Genomic DNA, 16,247 nt, shown 5'->3' on the forward strand with positions numbered 1-16,247 from the left:
CGGCGTGTCCTAAGAAGCTGGCGCATACAGAGAAATCTTCCATGAAGACTTCCATGATGTCATCTATAAAATTAGCGAAAATTGACATCATGCATCTTTGGAATGTTGCGGGAGCATTACACAGTCCGAATGGCATTCGTCGGTAGGCGAATGTACCATAGGGACATGTGAAGGTCGTTTTCTCTTGGTCGTCAGGATCAATAGGAATTTGGAAAAATTCCGAATAACCATCTAAGTAGTAGAAGTGAGAATGCTTAGCCAATCGTTCAAGCATTTGATCGATAAACGGTAAAGGAAAATGATCCTTATGAGAGGCTTTGTTTAATTTTCTATAATCAACACATTCTACTTCCAGTAACCACTCTCTGTGCTATAGATTCTCCTTTTTCATTATTAACAACTGTGACGCCTCCCTTCTTTGGTACGACATGTACTGGGCTGACCCATTGACTATCGGATATCGGGTAGATAATACCTGCTTCTAACAGCTTTTGCACGTCTTTCTTTACTACATCACTCAGAATGTGATTTATCCATCTTGGTATTTGTTACTCAAATTTTCATCTTCAAAAGTAGGAGGCCTTGGAATTTTCAGTATTTCAGAGTATGATGTTTGTTCATTCTCCATCTCTCTTATATATTCGTCGATGACATCTAGTAGACAACAGGTATCGTCTATAGCTGGTGCCTTTAGGAATTGCGTCAAAATGAATTCGAATTTTTCCTCCCCAACTTCAAAGGTTAGCTCGCCTTTCTTAACATCTATAATAGCTTCGACTGTAGCTAGGAATGGTCTTCCTAATATGATAGGGATGTTGGAATCCTCTTTTATATCCATGATTATAAAATCAATAGGAATATAGAATTGTCCTATGCGTACCGGAATGTTTTCTAGCATACCTATGGGAAATTTAACAGAACGATCTGCAAGTTGTATGGACATCCTCGTAGGTCTTAGTTCTCCCATTTTTAGCCTTTCACATATGGACAAGGGCATTAAACTAATACTGGATCCTAAGTCGCATAGTGCTTTATCGATGACAAACTTTCCGATTACACGGGGTATGGAGAAACTACCTGGGTCTTTCAGCTTATGAGGCATATTGTTTTGTATTATGGAGCTACACTCAGCAGTAAGTGTAACGGTTTCGTTATCTTCTATCTTCTTCTTGTTAGATAAGATTTCTTTGAGAAACTTAGCATATGAGGGCATTTGAGTAATGACTTCTGTAAAGGGTATTGTGATATTCAATTATTTTAGAAGCTCTACGAATTTTTTAAATTGCCCTACACTTTTAGATTTAACAAGTCTTTGAGGATAAGGGATAGGGGGTTTATACGGTGGTGGAGGCACATAAGGTTCTTCTTTCTCTACGACCTCCTCGTTTTTATCTTCCTCTTGATCATCTTCTTTCTCAGTTTCCTTACCAGGGTCTTGGTGCATGGATGGGTTTCTAATTCTAGGGTCGATCGGTCCGTCTAGTTCTGTCCCACTTCGTATTATAATAGCATTTGCATGACCTTTCGAGTTTGGTTGCGGCTGTCTAGGAAATGTGCCTGCAGGAGCAGCAGTAGGTGCTTGTTATTGAGCCACTTGCAAAATTTGTGTTTCCAACATTTAGTTGTGGGTGGCTAACGCGTCTACCTTGTTTGCTAACTGCTTGATTTGCTCACTAGTATGTATGTTTTGATTTAGGAAATCCTTATTTGTTTGGGCTTGGGTAGCTATGAAGTTTTCCATCATTATTTCTAGGTTTGACTTCCTATGAGCATTTTGAGTATTTGTGGCAGCTTTATGATATCCTGGTGGTACAGCATGTGCTTGGTTAGGTGCATACAATGCATTATTGTTTTTGTATGAAAAGTTATGATGGTTCTTCCAACCTAGGTTATAGGTGTTTGAGTAAGGGTTTCCTTGAGCATAGTTCATCTAGTCTGTGGGGGTTCCTGTCAAGAGTTGACATTCTGGGGCAGCATGCCCCAGAACTCCGCATATTTCGCAGTTTGGTGCTACGGCAGCCACTGTGGTTGCGGGTGTTATGGTCAAGTTGTCTATCTTTTGAGTAAGAGCATCTACCTTGGCGTTAACATGGTCAAGACTGCTTAATTTGAGTGAAAAGAGAGCAAAAAAGGATGCAGCTTCGAAAATAATCACATGCAGCATCGCGCACACGAAGGGCCTAAAAAGCAGCATTACGCATGCGATGCAAGTTATCACACACGCAATAGTCACTATTACTGTGACTTCTTGCCGAGAAGTCATCATAACATTTTCAGTGAATTTAGTTATTTTTTATTAGAGATGAAAATAATAAGAATAAAGTAATTAAATATAGGAAATAAAAAAGGAATAACATTGTTGAGTTTTTGTGAGTAAGTGAGGATAGAAAAGTAAATCCAAAATTTATGAGTTTGATCGCGACTTAGTAAGTCTATGGGAATAGTGACTACAAGTGCACAGCCCTATCACGTAGTTTTAAAGATTATCAACCCACAAAGACTAATAATCGAACGTATCGTTATCTAATGTTACTATGTAAATCTAAGGTTGATGATCATTCTAAGATTGGAGAGATGAAGAGAAGTAACCATAACGTAAATAGAAGATTAATAAAGATATGCGATAAAGGGATATCAGTATGTAATGCATCAAACTTCGGGGATTCGATAGATATTTGGTGTAATCTTATTGGTCAAAGTATTCTTCAGTAGAACTTATTTATAGAAAGGACTTAGTCTCACACTCTCAATTTTATTGACTATGACCATACTCCTAAACCAGAATACTTGGCTCTCGCGGTCTCATTTTGAATTTAAAAGTAATTTTTGAATATGAATAAAGTCTAATTATCCTAAAGCGCTCTCGCCATGTTTAGGATTAATGTCTAGTTTCAGCTATCTGCTTAAAATCTCAAACTCTCGTTCTTGTTGACCGTAACCTTAGTTTGTTTTGTACTCTCGTATGAAAAACAATTTGATTAAAATAAGAAACTAAAAATCGGAAAAATAAGTTTTATAAAAACTAACACCAATTAATTACGAATCCCGTCGTTTCGACGGTCTTTACATACCGATACCCAAGGATTTAGCCGGACATGGATCCGGTAACAAACATGGTATTTGGAAAATCAAACATGCAATAAGACATAAATAAATAAAATAGCAATCAAAATAAAACCTGGATTATGAATTGAGAACTTGAACTAAATCTTGATTCTTCGAATAAAATAATATTGGCAGACTTTGGCAATGAGTAACCGTTACAATTGAATTCAAATGCGTAAAATAAATTTGCAATAGTCCCCGATGTGGAGAAACTATCACGGTTACAAAGTAGGAAAATTACCTAGGAAACTAAAAGAAAAAAAATCTGATTAAAAATTTACTCGTCGATTGAAAACTGGAAGAAGAGGAGAGAGTTGCGGTTGAAAACAAAACTCCTTTATATATTTTCCACTGCCCTAAATTGTAGCCAAAGGTGAGTGGATTCGTGGCTAAAATCATGGAGAAATAGTAGGGAAGACTAGGTTGTGGTGGTTGCCACAACCCTAGTCCTTAACTCCATGGCGGGCGCCACAATTTTAGGGTTGAGCGCCACAAACTCTTCATGCTTGGTGGCGGGCGCCACCACCCTCTTTGGTTCATGTGGCGGGCGTCATGCATTCAGGTGATGGGCGCCACAAGCCCATTTAGTGTGGTGGCCCATCATCTCTATTTTTCCCCATTTTCTTCTCTTTTTTTATTTCCTTTTTGCTATTTTCCATTTTGCTTGCTCGTAAACCTTTTATTCGATAAATACTTGCAATAAACATAAAATACTGCATAATAATAAGTTTTAATCAAGTAAAAAGCAATGCATATGAAGCCAAAAATACGATACGTTTTCACGTTATTAGAGTTTTGTTATTATAAGAAGAAAGTTAGATAGTTAGAGGGTTTTTGACAGTATGTAAATTAGAAATGAGAAAAGGAGGTTAGGGAAAGAGAAAGAGTAAGAGAAGTCACATGGAGTGCATCAATTAATAGAGCTTGGAAAAATTTTATTGGAAAAATATAAGGTAAGGGGAAGAATAGATTTCAATAGGGCTTATGCATGAAGAGTAGGGTAGAGGAGTCCTTAACATCTAAGGGAAAGAATAGCTTTCAGTAGGGCTTTCCATGATATTATGATGTTGATCAGCTGAACTGATGTGTATTTTCGTGTATAACTTGGTATGTGAATACTGTTTTGAAATTGTTAATACTTTCCACCATTGTCGAATGTTTGAAGCTTTGGGGTTAATATATTTTTCGAGAAAAGTGAGAATTATAGTATGTGTTAAATTATTGTTTTAATCATTAGATAATTATATTACATCGAACTCTGAGATTGGGGGTTTTTACGGAATCGAAATCGGAGATCCGGAAGGGTTTCTATGGTGGAAAACATAGAAAAGTAAATTCTTGGAATTTACCCACGGATTCTTGGAATTAGCGACAAACTGGCCGTGAGAAAAAAACCCAATTCTGGGTGACGTCCGTCAACCCTCATGACTTTCGCTATGCCTAACAGAAAATACCATAACTTGAGATCCGTGACTCTATTTTGGACGCGGTTCGAAGTGTTGGAAAGCTAACGCATAGTAATATTTTATGGTGATGCCTTAAGAGGACAAAATTGCACTTAATGACGTGAATATACTATTTTACTTAAGGTGTAATGTCGGTGGTTGTGTTTCTAGTTGTTGAGTTAGGTTTTATGTGTTGTGTTGTCGTGCAATTCAGGTTAATTGATGTTGGCCATGTTTTGAATGACTTAAATTAATTAATTACATGATTGCACTGGGTTGTTGAGTGTTAATAATTGATTTAGAAAAATTATTTAATTGTTATAATTAAATCGATAATGCTATTTGGTGTTGTTATGTGATTAACGAAAGATGATGTTTTGTATGCATAAATTTGGTTGTATATGATGTATGAATAATTGAGTTATGCGGTGCTTGTATGTTAATATGCATAGTTATTATTGTGGTGGTGGTAGTTTGAAGGGAGGACTACGTAGTTGTATGTTATTTATGTTTTGATGTTGTTTATGGAATATTGTATGATTAATTATTGTGATCATTATGTTTGTACAATAAGTTGATGAAATTAATATGTTGTTTGAAATATAATTCTATTGGGATGAATTATTAGTAGGCTTGTGTTGCATCATTGATTGATAATGTGCATTTTGTGATTTTGGTGTAATGTAATCTAGAAAGGGGACTACTTGAGTTGTCAATGCATTTATGTTAGAATCAGAGAGGGGTCTTAACACATTGAATTGATGATATGATCATGCATCATAAGAGTTGTGTCAAGAGGCATGTATGCTAGTTCAGAAAGGGCACTAGTGGCCTGTCTCAAGCTCAGAATAAGAGGCTTGGAGCTCATAAGTGGGGGCTCATGGGTTCAGAAGAGGGGACCCGGTTCCAGAGAGAACCAAATATTGAGTTGGTATTACATGCATATGCATCGAGTTGCATTGTATAAATGAGTTATATGTATAATTATTGGGTTGTGATTGGTATGCGAATGAATTATGATTGATGAGTTGGTGTTAAAGTGTAATTGATATACTATGATTCGAGATTGTGTAGATTATGATATGTGTGGATATCCTACCTTTCAGTATATACATGTTATTATTGAATGTAATATCTCACCCCTTTTGTTTGAATGTTGCCTTTACATGGGCATCATGCAGATACTCAAGAGTAAAGTCGATGATATGAGTGAAAGCTAACTTTGGGAGTTATTTCTTTTAGTTTATTTGTTTTAGCTCTGGTTATGCTTTGATATGTAACACTAGGGAGTGTTTGCTTTGTTTTATGTTGAGATTTCAGAGAGATAATGTATGCTCTCATAATTTATATTTTGGTGTGATAAGCATTTGGAGAAGACTTATCAGTCGATGTTTTTAAATTATGATATGAGATTTAAATTGGTTTGTTTTAATTTGGTATTTCTGTTGCGATGATACCCTAAGTGAAGGTGAGCATTCAATGACAGGTGTTGCATGTTTTATTTAAATTAAGTGTTACATGATCAGGAGGTATGTGTTTCGAGATGTGTAACATGCTATGTATGAATGTTGTGAAAAATATCTAATTTAATTATAATTATATGTTGGGGAATTAGCGTGTTACATTAGTGATATCAGAGCAGGTCGGTCTATCCATCCAGGTTTTGTAATGTTGCATATTCTATAGTACATGATATGTGTGTAAAACATTGTCGGTACTCATTTGCTTTTCTTACCACTTGTCTGTAGGAGAGGGATTAAAACAAGTGGGTGAGAAGCTTATGCTCCTCTATTTTGTTTTAGGTGCGGAGGATTGGTTCAGCGTGTCATAGATTGATTGAGCGCCAGATGGGGGAGTCGTATCCGACTCTATTTGCTTAAGGAAATTTTCGAGGGCGAAAAATCTTTAAGTGGAGAAGAGTTGTAACACCCCAGTTTTTATTAAATTATTTTAGTTAAGTTATCTGTGAACTCTTTGTAATTTATATGTATTTTATTTAATTAATGTGTGAGGGTGTGGATGTATGTCATATAGATAGAGGTGTAGAGAATAAGTTGTGACTTATTAGAGTCGGTAGAAATTATTTAGAATCTTAATAATTAGAATAAATAGTATTTTAATTGAATAGATAAATGAGTGTGATGGGATGTGTGACCTTGTAGTAGGGTGTAGAGGATAATTAGAGAAAGATAGAATAACTTAGAATTATTTTATTAATTAAAATAATATTTTGATTTTATTATTTAAATAATAGTATTTTAATTATTAAATGAAATAGTATGAGTAGTAGCATTTTTAGTGAATTTAGTTACTTTGTTATTAGAGATAAAATAATAAGAATATAGTAATTAAATATAGGAAATAAAAGAGGAAGGGCATTGTTGGGTTTTTGTGAGTAAGTGACGATAGAAAAGTAAATCTAAAATTTAGGAGTTTTGTTATTATACAAAGAAAGTTACAGAGTTAGAGGGTTTTTGACATTATGCGAATTAGAAAAGAGGAAAGGGAGACTAGGGCAAGAGAAGTCATAGGGAGAGCATTCATTCATAGAGCTTGGAAGAATTTTACTGGAAAAATCTAAGGTAAGGGGGGGAGAATAGCTTTCAATAGGGCTTATGCATGAGGGGTAGGGTAGAGGAGTCCTTAACCTCTAATAGGGTAGTGGGTTGTTCATAAAATTTTAAGTTTCCATGATATTATGATGTTGATTAGCCGAATTGATGTGTATTTTCGTGTATAACTTGACATGTGATTACTGTTTTGAAATTGTTAATATTTTCCACCGTTGTCGAAGGTTTGAAGCTTTGGGGTTAATATATTTTTGAGAAAATTGAGAACTATATGTGTTAAATTATTGTTTTAATCTTTTGATAATTGTATTACATCGAACTCTGAGGTTGGGGGTTTTTATGGAATCAAAATCGGAGGTCCGGAAGGGCTTCTATGGTGGAAAACACAGAAAAGTAAATTCTGGGTATTTACCCATGGATTTTGTATATTAGCGGTGAACTGGCCTTGAGAAAAACCCAGTTCTGACGTCTGTCAACCCTCATGACTTCCGCTATGCCTAAAAGAAAATATTATAACTTGAGATCCGTGACTCTATTTTGGACGCGGTTCAAAACGTAGGAAAGCTAAAGCATAGTAATATCTTATGGTGACGCCTTAAGAGGCTTAAAGTTCACTTAATGACATGAATATACTATTTTACTTAATGTGTAATGTCGGTGGCTGTGTTTCTACCTGTTGAGTTGGGTTTTATGTGTTATGTTGTCGTGTGATTCATGTTAATTGCTATTGGGCATGTATTGGATGACTTAAATTAATTAATTTCATGATTACATTGGGTTGTTAAGTATTAATAATTGATTTAGAAAAATTATTTAATTGATATAATTAAATCAATAATGCTATTTGGTGTTGTTATTGTATTAACGAAAGATGATGTTTTGTATGCATAAACTTGGTTGTATATGATATATGAATAATTGAGTTGTGTGATGCTTGTATCTTAATATGCATAATTATTGTTATGATGGTGGTAGCTCGAAGGGAGGACTACGTAGTTGTATATTATTTATGTTTTGATGTTGTTTATGGAACATTGTATGATTAATTATTGTGATCATTATGTTTGCACAATGAGCTGATGAAATTGACATGTTGTTTAAAATATAATTCCATTGAGATGAATTATTAGCATGCTTGTGTTGCATCATCAATTGTTAATGTACATTTTGTAATTTTGGTGTGATGTAATCCAGATAGGGGATTACTTGAGTTGTCAATGCATTTATGTTAGGATCAGAGAGGGGTCTTAACACATTGATTTGATGATATGATCATATATCATATGAGTTTTGTCAAGAGGCGTGTCTACTAGTTCAGAGAGGGGACTAGTGGCTTGTGTCAATCTCAGATGAGGGGGCTCATGGGTTCAGAAGAGGGGACATGGTTTCAGAGAGAACCAAATATTGAGTTGATACCACATGCATATGCATCGAGTTGCATAGTGGAGTTGCATTGCTTAAATGAGTTGTATGCATAATTGTTGAATTGTGATTGGTATGTGAATAAGTTGTGATTGATGAGTTGGTGTTAGAATGTAGTTAATATACTATGATTCAAGATTGTGTAGATTATGCTATGTCTGGATATCCTACCTTATAGTATAAGCCTGTTATTATTGAATGTGATTTATCACCCCTTTTGTTTGAATGTTCCCTTTACATGGGCACCGTGCAAATACTCAACAGTAGAGTCGATGATATGAGTGGAAGCTATCTCTTGGAGCTATTTGTTTTAGTTTCTTTGTTTTAGCTCTGGTTATGCTCGGATATGTAACATTGGGGAGCATTTGCTTTGTTTTATGTTGAGATTTCTGAGAGACAATGTATGCTCTCGTAATTTATGTTTTGGTGTGATAAGCCTTTGTTGAAGACTTACGAGTAGATGTTTTTTAATTATGATATGAGATTTATTGAGATTTAAATTGGTGTGCTTTTATTGAGTATTTTTGCTGCGATGATACCCTAAGTGAATGTGAGCATGCAATGATAGGTGTTTCATGTTTTACTTAAATTAAGTGTTACATGATCAACATATGTGTATTTAGAGATGTGTAACATCCTATGTGTGAATGTTATGAAAAATATTTGATTTAATTATAATTATGCATTCGGGAAATAAGGTGTTGCAGACTAGGTATAGAAAACTCCGAGTAGTGATTAGTGAGCTATATCGCAAGGGATTGGTTATAGCGATTTTGTTAATTTGTCGTGGGATTATAGTGTCAATACAATTTATGTAATGCATCGAACATCAATAATAGAGAAATAAGGAATTCTATACACCACCTGACCGCTTTAGTGAATTTATATGAACACTTTATATTATTTTTGCTCTTCAAACCTAACCCCCCCCCCCCCCCCAATTTACTGTTTCCTACGCATTGCATAATTTTGTCTTGTTAAATAGTAGTCCATGTGGACTCGATCTTAATTATTACTAGGAAATTATCGACACATTTGTCGAAAAGTCATCAAGTTTTTGGCGTTGTTACCTGGGACTGTTGATATTTCAACAAGGCAACGCTTGTGCAACATTTTATTTTTAGTGTTCTATTTTTGTTTTATTTTCTTGTTAATTATAGTGCGCCTGAGGTATTTCCTATTTGTGTATGCGCAGCTCAGGATCGGCGTTAACATTGTTTGATCCAGAAATTGAAAAAACCAAATGTGCTATCAGGAGAGCAGTTAGATAAGTAACTCTATCTTAAAGGATATTAGTATAAGATCAACCACTGAATTCTTCTGACTCTAAAAAGGAAATCACCATGGAGCTGCACAATCCCAAACTATAGGGGATTACTGCAAAAGAGCCGATGAAGGATAGGTTTCTTGAGGGTTTGTACCGGCAGACCTCGCTAACTTTAATATTAAGAATTATGTGCTTTCAAGTATAAGAGACAATTTATTCGACATGAAAGCGATTAGAGACTCGTGGGCACATCTTGCACACTTTTATGATTGGTTAAGCTACAGTTGTTTGGTTTCTCACTAATTGGAAGGGCTAAGGATTGGTTACTTTACCTTACAAATGAAACAATTTGAACATGGAAGGAGTTGGAGGACAAATTCTTAGGGAGATTCTTCACCACTACGCAGTTTGCTGAGCGAAGAGCAGAAATTATAAAATTTAAGCAATTGGAAACTTAATCACTGTATGACTCCTCAGAAAGGTTCAAACTTTTATTACACAAGTGCCCAAATCATAATATAAATTATATGGAGCAAATGTAAAATTTCATCGAAGGCCTCAAGAGTCAGATACACATGTTGCTAGATGCTTCTGCGGGAGGCACGATCTGAATGATGACAGAACCACAAGTTAAAGACCTGATTGAGAAGATGTGCTTGAATGAATATCTTTCAAAGAGTGAAAGGTAAGTAAAAATTGAAATTGTGGGCACACCCAAAGGCATGTTAGTCGTTGATACCCATATTACACTTTTAGCTCAAATTGAATTGTTAAATAAAAAGCTAGCTGAAATCAGCTTAAGTAAAGCTAACGTGAGTCGTGTACAAACACGTAGGTGTGATTTCTGTGGAGGACGACATGAAAACGAAATATGCTCTTTGGAAGGGTTAAGTGAATAAGCCAAATTTGCTAATTTCTAGAGAAATAACTGTTATTCCAACACCTACAATCCTGGATGGAAAGATCATCCAAATTTCAGATGGAGCAATAACCAGAATTCAAGTGCAAATCAAGGGATTCAGCAAAATCAACAAGCTCCAATAGAAAGGAAACCTTCACAACTTGAAGAGACTCTGCAAAACTTCATCCAAGCAACTCATAGTAGCTTTGCTCAAGTAAACAAAAACCATGAGACAATGAGTAAGAACCATGATGAGTCTATAGATAATTTGGAGATGCAGATTGGTCAGTTATCTATACAAATAGTTGCTTTACCTAGCTCGAGTGGAGGATTTACAAATAACACTATAGATAATCCTAAGAATGAATCTTGCAAGGCTATATAAATAGGTTTTGAGGTGCCCACCAACAAGGGTGAAGAGAAAGTAGTTGAAAAGGTTTTGATGGAAAAGGAACAAGTGAGGATTGAAAAAGAGGAGACTAACAATCAGGGTGACCAAGACGAGAGAGGAGTCACTGATCGGGAAAATAACAAGTGTATTATTTTGCCGATGTAGTAATAAGAGGGATGTTTCCCAAAGATCGATCTCGAGGATTGCGCAGCAATATATGAGTAAACAGTTACTAATTGAACAAAAGTAATAGTTTTGGGTTTTATAAAATTCACTGTAAGGGAAAATAAAACAAATAAATATTTTCACAGATTATAATAATACGCCAAGGATGGTGTGTGAAAATCTCTTGTAATGACCCTTAAGTGTATATCTCCTTAATAATGAGAATTGTTCAATTACCGGATCTTAAGATTGTTTCCCCCTAAGACCTCGGAGGGAAACCTTTGGTGTTCAATATAACCTCTAAGTCCTTAGGTGATTAGGATGAAACCAAGTCATTTTAATTTCACAAGAATAAACCGGTAACCATAGGGTATCCCTAGTCCTAGGTGATATCTACTATGGTTTCACTGTATGAAAACCTTAACAATTGCAATCCTGCTAATCGTTAACCATACATCAATCTTAATATTTCTGATAAAGAAAGCATTACGCAAATTACACAGTGAAATTGATAAAAAAAAAACATATATTAAGGAAAATCTAACATCAGAGTCATTACATGATCAACTCAGGGACACCCCCTGGCATTGGGGGGTTTAGCCTCTAATATTATTTAAATCAGATACAAGATAAAATTGAGACATTACAAAAAGTTCGGAATTCCATTGATCTTCAATCGCGTCCGCTCTTGAAGGATCTCCGTTCTTCTTCCTTTTCCACTACTTTAATCTTCTGGTCTCCAATTTTTTGATCGTCTCAAAGAAAAGCCCCTTTCTCCATTCAAATCTCCTATAAATAGTTCCTGATGACAATTTTTATCTAGTAAAAGTCCAAAATGCCCTCCGGGATAAGCCGTGCCAAAAACAGCACAAAACTGGAAAATCAAGAGTCCAAGCCAACACTGGCCGTGTCAGGCAACACGACGGGTCGTCTTAGACTTCTGGTGCAAACATGCTTGACACGCCCCTTCAAGGAGGCTGACACGGGTCGTGTCAGCTGACATGGGCACCCGTGTCAGCTCCTTATTTTCCTCTTCCAAGTGTCTTCTCCTGACACGACCCGTGTTGGGTAACACGGATGGCCGTGTCAGGACTACTGTACTATCCAATTTTCTTCTTCTGACGGGTCTGGAACATCCAATTTGCTTGTTTATCCCTCTAGTACACTTACTTTCACCTGAAACCAATAGAAGTACCACAAAGGGACATAAAATGGAGTATAATGATGCTTATAATATGTAATCAACAACTGGAAACAATAATACAAAACATCTAAATTACTAAACCAAACAATAAAATAAGTGGACTAATGTGTTACCGACTTCGTACAGAGGTGCCGAATGAGTGTCAGAAAACAAGTAAAATTGGAGACTGGTCACTACCCCAAACTTATCTCATTGCTTGTCCTCAAGTGATGCTCGAGACATCGGGACGGTTACCCCCAAATTTCGCATCCACAATGCTACTGCGATCTTTCGCGATCTCCTATTCCCTTTTCAATCACAGTTTTTCTCTTTCCCGATTTCCGACTTCAGCCACACTTTCACCTTGACGCATCTTTTGGCCTGCAGCTTTTCACACTCTCACCAAATCTCTCGGGATCAAAGTGTTTGCACTCAAGAAAAACAGAGTATGCAAAGTCAACTCTTAGGTTTGAAATACAGATACCTTCATAACAAGAAACACACAACACATACTATTTGAGGACTTTTGGGGTTGTAGCGGGACTAGGGTGTAAGGTGGTGAGTCAAAAAAGAAAGAATACTATGGGTTCAAGCTCAGATTTCGTGTTGTTACCCTCGTAACTGTTGTTCAATCTAAAAACTGGGGGTATTTCTTTTGGACACCGTTCTTGTTGGGATTCATTGGCTCATATATTTTCTTTTATTGCTCTTTTGAGCATGCTTTTTTCCAACTTTAATACTTCTCGATAAGTGCTTCATGATCTTTTTTTCCTCTTTTTTTCTTTGAATTTTCTCATCTTTTTGCACTTATCTACAATTCATCGGTGTCCTCAACATTTTGATGAAACCCCAAACTTAGGCTTTTCCGCAGCTTCGGGATAAACAACACTTATCTAAGCAAGGTGTGGTAGTGTATGGGCTTATGGTTATATACAATGGTTACATAACAAACAAAAGGAAATATGGCTTAAATTTGGTGAACGAAGGGTAATAATGGCGGGATGGCTGGAAAGGCTCAGGGTTAAAATAAAAACAATGCCTTAGTGTGTACAGTGTGTTATGAAATTTCAGTATCTCTAATGCAAACCTAGAGAGACAGAGACATACCTGAATAGCTCTCATGATGACAAGTGTTTGGCTTTTTGTAGTCCTCACCATATTTTGTCTAGCTTGCAGGCTTCCAAGATATCTCTCAGTGTAATGTAGCTTCGTCTTTGCTTCGGTTATAGAGTATCCCTAAGAAGTCCAGTGACAAAGAGTCGTGTCCGATTGTTCGGGTCAGTAGCATCAACTTTTGGGGGTTTCCAGAAGAGCAAGTAGAGGGGTGTGTCTTCCATCCAATCGCTCCAAGCTTCATCATTCATCCGGAACGAATGTCCTTTATGTGTAACACATAGAATACCACACAACTAATTAAACAAAAATACTAAGAACAAAACAAACAACAAAAACAATAAATAATAACCCCCCCCCCCCCCCCCCACACACACACACACACATACACACTTGAACTAAACATTATCCGCAATGTTTAATCCAAGATAGAGAGGGACTCACACCGGTTCACTGTGGTGGCGGAAATTGCAACATTAGATGTTGCATCATCGCGTGCATCTCATCCATCAGAGTCCCTTGACGGGCTTGCTCTACACCTTGGCGTGTTTGCTCCGCTCGGAGATCGCCAATTTCTGCTTGCATCCACGATCATTGATCCGACGTCACATATGATAACCCGACACCTGGGTGCATGGTGTCCTCAGGTAGAGCAACAAACTGCTCATGTTCTTGCATCTCTTCCTGTACTTCTTCCTCTGGTGGGTCACTTGCACCAAATGTGTCAACACTGTGCTCGTCCATATCATCTTGGAGGCACTCTCATATAGCCAATTGGCCGTGTTGGAAATGCTAATTCGTGCAAGGTCAGGAAGAGCCATTGTAAACTGACCAGAACTCATTAAGGCATAATAATCAGAAACTTGTGAAATCATACCTTGCTGGACCAATGCGTTCATGTCCAGTTTGTGCTTACCTTCCACCGGCGTCTCATTATGTGCAGCAGGGTCATATCCAGAATGATGGGCAATCTGAGTAATGATGTCCCCTATGGAGATTCCCCCTTGGGCTGCTCTCCCCATGCGACCCAGATAATCTGCAGCAAATGCTGCAACGCTCACGGCTACCCGGTTTGCCATGACAAACAAAAAGAAGAGTTCCCTCTGGGTAGCTACACCTGTGCTATCAACCCTGCCCAAAAGTGTGAAAGCCAGCACCTTCTGGGCATACCTGAAACAGGTATTTTGAATGCCCAATGCCTTCTCCCCTTTAGCCACATAGTCAGATCGTCCTATAATGGCCAACCAGAAAGTCTTAGCATCAAAATTGTCTGGTACGGCTCCGGGGCCATAAAGGGGTAGGTGAGTAATTTCACCCAGCTGCTCCATTGTCAACTCGTGGTGGACATTGTGTAACCTGAAAGACATTGTTCGGCGCCAAAAACTTGATCGGAAAAATAGCAAGTGTACTATTTTGCCTGTTATAGTAATAAAGGGGAAATTCCCCGAATGTCAATCTCAAGGGCTGCAAGCTAATATTGAGTTCAGTTCATCGTTCAATTAAACAAAAATCATAATTGGGGTTTTTTAATTCAAAATTATAAAAATAAAGGTAAAGGAAAATAATAATAAAAATAAGGGTTTGCAAGGTATGAGGAACAATGTCAGGGAAGGTGTATGATTTATCCTTGTAACAACTCTGAGTCACTACTGCATCAACAAATATCAATTACTACCAGTTCTCAAGGGTATTTTCTCCCAATTGCTTGGTGAGAAAACCTTTAATCAATCTACCCTAATTTATATTCCAATAGGCAATTAGGGTGAAGTTAAGCTTTATTATATCAATAATACTCTGATTCATACAGGGTATCCCTAGTCCTAGGTGATATCTACTGCAAAGTAACCTTATGAAAACCTTACCAATGGCGGTCCAGCCTAATTGATAACCACAAAACAATCTCGATTGGTCCGAAAGAGAAAGCATTAAACACATCAAAAGGTTACCGTAAGAATAATATTATAAATGCAATCGTAAACTCCTAGTCATTACAATTCTAAATCAGGGACACCCCCTAGCATTGGGGGGTTTAACTACTCATATTGTTCAAATTAAATTCAAGATAAAAAATACACATTACAAGTAATTGGATGGCGTGGATCTTCAATCGCTTCCGCTCATGAAAACCTTCCGCTCTCCGAATTCCTTAATCTCTGTAATCCTTGCTTGTCTGACAATATTGTGTTCGCCTCGTTCAAAGATCCCCCCTTTTCTATTGTAGAAACTCTCCTAATATAGTGAAAATCCCTTGGCAGAAGGTGGAAATCTCCAAAACGTCCCTGCAGCTTAAGCCCGGTGAAAAAGCCTGAAAACTGGAAAATTAGCATTTTGGGCTGACACTGGCAGTGTCAGGCTGACACGGCACAGTGTCAGGCTGACACGGGCGGCCGTGTCAGGCTACTGTTTTGGGCATTACTTGTTCTTTCTTGGACTTCCTCCTGACACGGCCCGTTTCAGGTGACACGGGTGGCCGTGTCAGGCCTCCTGAACTAGGAAATTTTCTTTTTTCGCATGCCGGAACTTTCCACTTTCTCACATTGAACCCATTGGATCTTCTCCGTGGACCTGGAGGGCATAAACATGACAACCAAAGCATAAAATCACAAAAACACAAAATAAAACTGACAATTAATAAAATTGCTTAAATAACTTACGAGAATGAAAATTAACTTTAAAGGTACTATA

At 37.0% G+C, this 16,247-nt stretch overlaps 1 protein-coding gene across 1 annotated transcript; it reads right to left on the reverse strand.

Moving 5' to 3' along the window:
- Positions 1-529: 529 nt before the first annotated feature.
- Positions 530-967, reverse strand: LOC127079076 (uncharacterized). The gene has a single exon (XM_051019484.1). It carries the CDS (start codon positions 965-967, stop codon positions 530-532), a length of 438 nt encoding a protein of 145 aa, XP_050875441.1.
- Between the last annotated feature and the right edge of the window lie 15,280 nt (positions 968-16,247).

The sequence above is a fragment of the Lathyrus oleraceus genome, chromosome 5, assembly GCF_024323335.1.
Source record: "Lathyrus oleraceus cultivar Zhongwan6 chromosome 5, CAAS_Psat_ZW6_1.0, whole genome shotgun sequence".
In the NCBI taxonomy this organism is placed as follows: Eukaryota; Viridiplantae; Streptophyta; class Magnoliopsida; order Fabales; family Fabaceae; genus Lathyrus; species Lathyrus oleraceus.

Bases quoted from the DNA above. Each gene is read 5' to 3' on its own strand.
- LOC127079076 (XM_051019484.1), bottom strand. From the start codon at position 967: ATGGGAGAACTAAGACCTACGAGGATGTCCATACAACTTGCAGATCGT.